Source organism: Hippoglossus stenolepis, chromosome 12, assembly GCF_022539355.2.
Source record: "Hippoglossus stenolepis isolate QCI-W04-F060 chromosome 12, HSTE1.2, whole genome shotgun sequence".
Classification (NCBI taxonomy): Eukaryota; Metazoa; Chordata; class Actinopteri; order Pleuronectiformes; family Pleuronectidae; genus Hippoglossus; species Hippoglossus stenolepis.
The window spans coordinates 8,248,384-8,256,457 of NC_061494.1; the positions used below are offsets into that span (position 1 = coordinate 8,248,384).

General features: G+C 40.5%; 1 protein-coding gene across 1 annotated transcript; it reads right to left on the reverse strand.

Moving 5' to 3' along the window:
• tsnax (translin-associated factor X) lies at window positions 1–7,018 on the reverse strand. Its single transcript, XM_035173245.2, has 6 exons — window positions 6,692–7,018; window positions 5,522–5,611; window positions 5,289–5,403; window positions 4,622–4,752; window positions 1,045–1,154; window positions 1–402 (listed from the first exon to the last, which is right to left on the reverse strand). Exons 1-6 carry the CDS (start codon window positions 6,705–6,707, stop codon window positions 25–27), a joined length of 840 nt encoding a protein of 279 aa, XP_035029136.1. The 5' UTR covers window positions 6,708–7,018; the 3' UTR covers window positions 1–24.
• Between the last annotated feature and the right edge of the window lie 1,056 nt (window positions 7,019–8,074).

The following is an 8,074-nucleotide window of genomic DNA, read 5'->3' on the forward strand; positions in this document are numbered from 1 at the left end:
CAACGCTGTGGAGGCCACAGAGGATTAAACCACTCCTTCCTCGGAGTCCATGAGTGTGGTCCTACTGGAGAACACGTCGGCCAACATGTGCTTGGGGATCTCTGAGCCGCGGACTCGCAGGGCGTAGCAAGCGTCCTCCACCTTACCCAGGCTCTGTCGCAGAGTGTGCAGCTTCTTGGACACCTCATACGGGCCTGTGTTCCCGATGTAGGAGAAGCCGTCGTGGATCTGCCGCAGGAACTGGCTAAGCTGGAAGGGCGTGTCAATGTCGCCGTTGCCCACGCTGCTGATGCACATGCGCATCAGCTCTCCGGTCAGGTCGGCCACTCCGAGCAGGTAGTCTGAGGGCGTCACTTGGAAGGTCAGGACCTGAGCTCCGAGCGGCTGAGTTTCAGCTCCTCCCTGCCAAAAACACATGAGTAATGTTAATAATAGGAGGTTCTACAAGACTGATGGTGACAACAATGTTTATAAGATGAGACTGTTACAATGTCCAGATGTATTTCTACAGAAAAGCCCAGAGCCAAAAATAAGCAAAATCCAATTTTTTTTCCAAGCACGACGGTGCTTTCACACAATGTTAAAATTAGATAATGACACATAATGATTATAAATGCAGCACATAGCACCATCCAGTGTTGCCTTTGTGTGCCATCCCCACTGCTTTAAAAGGAAATATTGCAAAATGAACTATACAATATTTACAATGATATTCATTGAGAAATAGTTTGACAGTTTGGGGAATAAACTTCACTGTTTTCACACTGATGAAAAGATGAAAAGATCTGCACCACTCTGTCTGTTTACAAATATAACAGGTTTTAACAAAGCCAGGCTTTATGCTCAGCTGAGATAATACGTGCCTGCTGGCTGTTGCCTCATATTTTGCGAACAGACATGACAGTGGTTGGTTCAAAAATATGTGCAATTCCTTTAAACCTTATTAAATTTGTCTTATTAGGAACTAAACTAAATAAAAAGAAACAAAACAATGCACAAGCAGCTCAACTACAAAGTCTTCTTCAGGTTTACTTGAGGACTGACCTTCTCTTCTTTCATGAACACCAGTTTGGCGTTGATCTCCTCCAGGCTGATGAGGCTGCGATGACGGATGTAGTGCAGGAAAGAGACGGCCTCCACATACTCCTGGATCCCTAATGCATGAGATGACATTAGAACGGATCGACCACAAGACATTGGCTGCTGAATCTAAACAGGATGGAGCGTGCTCTTATTTTTCCCCATTTATTTGTGCTAGTGATTCACTAGAAACGACCACTATGTATCAAGTGAGCTTAGCCTGTTGAGTGTGTATAAACACTACATGCATCTGCACAGTTTAGATCACAGATAAAGGACTCGTATAAAACATGTTTCCTGTGGAGGTCTTTTGACTGAACAACAGTGGCCTTTTTTTTTTTGTGGTAGGCTGAGATGACCCCCGCATTTGTTGTCTGGCCCTGTGTCAACAACAATCAAATAATCACAGGACGGAAGACTTTGTGTCTGAAGTTTACTTTTGGAGCGGCAATTGAACTTCAAAGGAGCTCCTATCTCCCTGCAGCGAAGCACAGTGAGCTACAGAGAGCGGCGAGGAGGATCTGCTTCTCTCTGGGTGACTTTCACCGCTCAGAGGAGGTTTTTAAATCCACTCGCACTGGCGCACAGGCCAAAGCCACAGATACTTTGTTTACCTTGCGATCCATTGTCTCTTATTTTAAAGGCTTTGTTTCCCATTAAATATTTCTCACTTGCCTGGATTTGTTTACATTCTGTCCAATTCATTTCTCAACTGACTCTGACTTTTACATTTGTGCTGTGACCTGGGAATATTTGAACTAAATAACTTATGCTAAGAAAATAGTAAGTTAGGCTGTCAAGCAGAGGATGTAATTCAATTACATTTTTATGCATCAACTACTTGTCTTGGTCGACCCTTTTTTATTTCTACTGTTGCTTATACAGACAAAATGGTGTTGACACTGCAACATCAGTCTACGTTACAGTGTTGATGTGAAACAGTGTTGAGTCCAGCTGCTGTGTGGAAAAGAATACCAAAAGAATTATACAGCACCGGGAAGAATAAAGTTGCCGAACAGAAGACAGAGTCCTGTCTTAAAAAATTTAAAGAATAGTGTACAGATGTGTGTAAATGCTTTTTAATACTGTAATAAATGAGTAAATCTACAACTAAAATTAGACTAACATTGTGTTTGCATCAGAGGCCAAATAATCATATCTTTGTTCTAGTTTTCCAGTTGGGATACCAGAGGAATAAGATGATTGGACCCATTAGACGGCACGTACTTCTGTGCACCAATTAGATCTCTCAGTATCATTGTTAATTAATACTTTTAATAAAATTAAGTATAACGTGTTTTTGAAGATACTGGATTGGAATGATAACAGTCCTCTAAAATGCCCAGTTTTATCTCCCACGTTACAATCGTCTTGTTTTCCTCAACTGTGCCAACGTTTAAGTACCATTGACCATTAAGTGTCTCGATCGCTCCCTATTGGCTGGCTGCAGTATATGTCATGAATCCTGCCTCTTCAATGTTAGTGGATGGGACAGGGACCAAAATAAAAAGCCAAATATTTTTTGTGATAGTAAGAGGAAGTGGAGATGCATCGTCTATCTTTTTTTTGTTTTTAATTGAGTAATGATTATTTAGAGTGATAGAGAAAAAATAAAGAGTTACTTTACCAAAGAATTTAAATACAAGTCACGTATTTTACACCCTGATTTAGATTGTTTTTTTCCATAACCTTTATCAACACAAAAAGTGCCATAAAGATCTAAACATTGACAGTGGCTCTGCAGCTGTGACACTGGCTTCCAGAGAATACAATACAATCTGAAGTGGACAGGATATGAAATGAAAAGGTTGCACAGGCTTTGAGGCAAGCAGGAGGAGTTCAGTTCCTGAGTTTACTGCCAGGAGCTGTTTGCGTTATTTACTCAGAAGCGGCGGCTACCTTTGGTCAATGAGACTCACAAAAAAAAGTTGCTGCCGATAATGTCTAAATAATGACTCAGGGAAAAACCAGCTGGGAGGTTTTCCTGGCACAGCAGTTGGGAAATTTGGAGGGTGTGAGTTGGCAAACTTAAGATATAGGTATTCATTTCTTGAGAACGCTGAATTTAGTGTCTTAATCAAATGCATGAGTGTTGACAGATGATCTGAAGATTAACTGAGCTTAATGTTTGACCACAGATTGGTTCGCTGAGTTGCAGGTTAACCCTGTGAAAAGCCCCAGCAGTGCACCAGTACACCAGGGTCAAGCCCAAGAGCTTATCAAAGCACCGCACTGCCCTGTTATCAATGGAAATTAAACTCAGATTCAGCCCACAATATCTTTAATAGTCCTTATATAAAGAAGGCAGACCCATTACACATGCCTGGAGACTCCTCGTCCAGCCAACCGTATCTGGAGAGCCCGTGTCGCGAGCCCAGTCTCAATCGAATAAAGACGATAAAAATGGGGAAAAAAGGAAAGGTCTAATTGGTGGGAACTGCCACTGGTCACGTCGCGGAGGATGCAGCAGTGATTCCTGAGTGACCACAATCTAAAAATGACTTCCCCAGCTGCTAGATAACAGCTAACCCTCACTTCCAGCGATCTTTCGCTCCCAAACCCTGCAGACATTTTGGCTACGCTAACAAAAACTGATTTTGATGCTAATGGGAAAACAAACTTTATCAGAGGGTGTGTCTATCATAACCGAGCCTGCATCAAGGTCACGCTCTCACACTATCAGTGACTATGATTAATCTACAGCACGTAAACAGAGATTGTGGCTGATAACAGAAGAGCAAAGAGAATTCTTCCTGAAAGCTCCTGTGTAACTAACTTTAACTTGTCGGCACACCAATACATACACCTGTCACAACACAAGTGTGTAAAAATATACTGAATTAACCTATCTGCAAAAAAGGCAGATGCAGAAATATTTTTACCGCTTTCTTTAACATTGTGAGGCAGTTTTGTGACTTTCACCAATTCCCAAGAAACAATTTATGGATACTGAAGGAAACAAATCTGCCATATTTAGGGGACTGATATCTATCAGAATATGCAATATGGTGCTGTTTGATTTCATTTAAGGCGACTGTTTGCCTTGGTTTTGATTGTTTTAACTTGGAGGTATGAGGTCTACTGAGAGCTATTCTATTTTTTTCTAATAATCAAAAAATGCATTGCAAAGTTCAGCCAAAGACATTATGAGTAATTGTGAGTAGTAGTAGTCATATCAAGTGGTCATACTCCTAAGACAGACTGCACAATATTCCCTCTTTCTATTTCTCAGCCTGGAAGAAAAATTCAGACTGATGAAAGTTTCATATGAGCTTTGTTTGTACTTAAAAATGCTTTTTTACTAAAACGATTCTCTAATCTGGAGATGTTCATATATTAAACTTGTCTGAGTGATAGGGTTAGGGAGTAGAAGGACGAGGAAGTATCAGTATCAGGCTTAAGTGCACTAGTTAAGCATTAAACATTTTGTATGTATTCCTATGTAAGACCACAACTCTGCAATATATTAGCGGTAATGAAACAACCACACACGTTTATTTGTGGGTTGTTTGCTTTTTAAAACAGTTGTATGAAAACTCACCTGGAGTGAAGGCTCTGTGAAACTGATAGATGTCCTCTCCCCTCAGCTCTTCAGCAATTTGACCTATTTTCTGTCTGACTCCATCCAGTTTTACTTCTGCTTCTTTCAGAACCTCCTCAGCATCTGGGACACTTGCAAATGGAGGAAGATCACCCACAGAGTAAAACATTAAACATTACGCTAAAAACGTCTCTGAAACAGAGGTTGCTGTGTGCTATTCAAATGTAGTTTATAATAACAAAAATAACTGTCTCCAAAAATTGAAAACCAGAGCATAAAGATTTCAATTGATGATACATTCAGTGACATATTTAGAACTGGTTCAGTATCTCGGAATTTATGTTTTCCTCACAGAATTGATCATTCATTTTTCAAATTACGCAACATCCATTCTACAAAGACCAAAATACCATCTTAAGTCTGATGTTGATTAATCCAAGTGTAAAAAAAATCTATTACTTTATTAAATAGTATTTTAAAATGGTAATGATTATATCCACATGTTAGTGGAGTTGTTGTTAAAAGCAACAGCTTTCTTTTTCCAGAGAAACTAAACAATTAAATCAAAATCTAATTAAACGTGGAACTTATCCAACTGAGCAGCATTGTTTGCTTGAATCAAAACTAAACTGAATCAATTCACTTGATTTTACACAGCAGTACATACCTGGTCACTCTATGCAGAAGAAAAATGCTCCTCTTGCTGTCAATGGTAACATCCCGAGAGATCTTAACAAGGCGCTCATATTTGTCATGTTTGGTGTCAAGCTCCTGCTGGAAAACTTAAAAACAGAATGAAGGTTTAGCTGCAAGAATCTACAATGAAAACGCTACTAAACTACAGCAGCCATGTGAGAAATGTGGGTGAAAAACAAAGCCAAGTGCTGAGGATCCATTTACCTTTGAAAGCAGCAATGACAGGTGAGGATGGATTGGCATTCGCGTCGCGGTCTGACGCTGAATCAGCATTTTTCCGTGGACAAGCTTCACCTGACACAAGACACAGAAGGTCAGGAGATGCTGCAGTTTGCACTTTATAAGTTACTGCCACACTTATACTGACTGGAGGGAGGGATTAGAGAACTTTACCCATCTATCTTAGGGACTAAAACTCAGGATACCCCAAACACTGTCCAAGTCCGCTGCTACTAAATCACTGGAAAGCCTTTTGAGGAACCACCTGAGGCTGAAAATGTAGTCAACTTACATACAAACTAAAACAAAAATATTTTGTTAATTAATTTCTATGTTTTAAATCAAGGTAATGCCACAGAGAGTCAGTGTAGTTCAACACACTGTGTTGTTTATTGCTAAATAATCAGTTATAGTAATGAAAACATACACAAATCTTGGCCGACAGAGTTAGATGCTCTCCAGAAGTGAAGTCCTGTTTTTTTTCATATACTTGATTGTTTTGTATATTGTCAGGAGCTTGTTGTGTGTGCGTAGGAGTGCATATGTCTTCTAGTCTAATGTAATGTGTTACGATGTACAGTAAGTGTTAATGGAGTGCTGTCAAGTGTAAAGCGATGGTGGACCCCAGCTGCAGTGCTGTAGCTAAAGAGGGGGGTATTGAAGACAGAAACTGAAAAAATGATCAAATGAATCAGTGAATCTATCTATCTATCTATCTATCTAAGCAGTTTTGGGCCATAGATTGAATGGTACCAGCTCCTAAAATCAGTATTTTATTTATGGATTTCTAAATTGATGTTTTTTAGTATGATTGCAAGTTGCCTACATTTGGGTTGTGGACTCGTCAGGGAGCTCATCGCTAAGTTTGAGCTTTGAGTATAGCTGAGGGGGAAAGAACCACCACTTCCAACACTAAAACATGAATAAAAATTACAAAATGACTTTGGCAAACACCTGTGTGACAGTTTAAACATCGGTGTACAGATCATGTCTCACTACAGTACAACCACAGTAGCTAGCACACAGCACGCTAGTTGTATCATCTGTGTTGTTGTTAGCTAACTACCTGTTAGCTAAGCTAGTGAGTTATCCCAACGCTGGTGGTGACAACAATGAACCTTGTATGTTTAGCTCAGAATAGAAAGCTGGACTCACCTTCTCGTTTATTCATGTCGTCGGTGCTGCAGTTTATCCTCTCGGTCAAATTCACTTCGTAAAGCTCGGTTAGCTTGTGTCTGTTTTAATAGCCACTGACGTGTGTTAGCAGGATAGAGCTCCTCGCACTTGTCAGAGATTATTCAGGTCACAGAAATAGACAGTTCCGATTTCTTGGAAAACTTAACATCCCTGAGAAATAATAAACGCTATAAAAAAATGTCCTTAGATGAGAACAAAAACGTGTTTTACAAGCAGACACTCATGTGGACCTCAGTAGCAGCGGCGCTGTTTACACGCGTAACAGGAAGTTGAGCATGCGGTGCATGCTGGGGGATGCAGTATCACAGCAGAACGTGTTGTTTGTTTTTATCACACCAACCCCCCCAGCTTACTAAAATCACACGTGCTATTTTTTTTTTTTTAAATGTCTGAAAATTATTTAAACAAAATCAGACACAAGTAATTCAGACCACAGTTTATTACGTTGTTTGAAATATAACAAATTATATTATGTGTTTGTAGATGATGTTTTTCCACTAAACATCCAGTGCCAAGCATGGCTGATGTTTGCAAATGTTAATTATAAACATGCTCCTGAGTTCATGCAGTGTGGGGGAGTGTCCCACGCTTTGCGGCTAAAACACTTCTTTCTGTTTCCAGTTTTAAAAAAAATAACCCGGATAGAGCAAAGCAGTCATCTGCAGCCTGCCGCCACTGTCCCGTGTCATTTGTTGCTATTAAAGTATGTTTCATCCAACCTTTCTCGATCAGATTACTCGCTTCTCTCCAGTAGCCCCTCCTCCAGGGACTCCTGCAGACTGTGTACGTGCCACACGACTGGTGCCAACTTGAGCTTGTGTTTTGCCTCTGCACAGCAGCCTGTGTGACATCTACACCTCACCCAATGCTGTGGTCGGTGACGGGCTCCAGCAGCACATGATGACATGTTCATCTGAGCAAGTTTATGATGCACAAAAAACCCAACCAAAACAAGTCACTGTTATTCTTGTTTCAAGTCAAGTGCCGCCACACGCGTCACAAAATGATCACTGACAAACAAATCAGTCCGCATCAATAACAACAAAGTGTTTATTGCCTAATATTCTTTTGTTGTGTGGAAGGAATTTCACATATGCGAGTCTGGAATGAGGACAAAACACGTTGACGTTAACTGATGATGCCTTCAAGTGCTCCCTTCGAGCTCCTACATTGTAGCTTCCACTAGCTGTGTCTCGAGAATAATAATGGTAACCTAATGTTGTTAAAATAATGCAGTTGTATTCAAGGTGCAGGGAAAGAATAGGCACCATCCATGACAGAGATGCTCTAAACCAAAACTGTGGCGACACAGTGTTTTGTCATTGTGCACAACCATCTTGG

Coding starts and splice junctions, on each gene's coding strand:
- tsnax (XM_035173245.2), bottom strand. Junction 5,404..5,521: donor TGTCATTGCTGCTTTCAAAG/GTAAATGGATCC, acceptor TCTGTTTTTAAG/TTTTCCAGCAGGAGCTTGAC. Junction 1,155..4,621: donor TCACAGAGCCTTCACTCCAG/GTGAGTTTTCAT, acceptor CTCATGCATTAG/GGATCCAGGAGTATGTGGAG.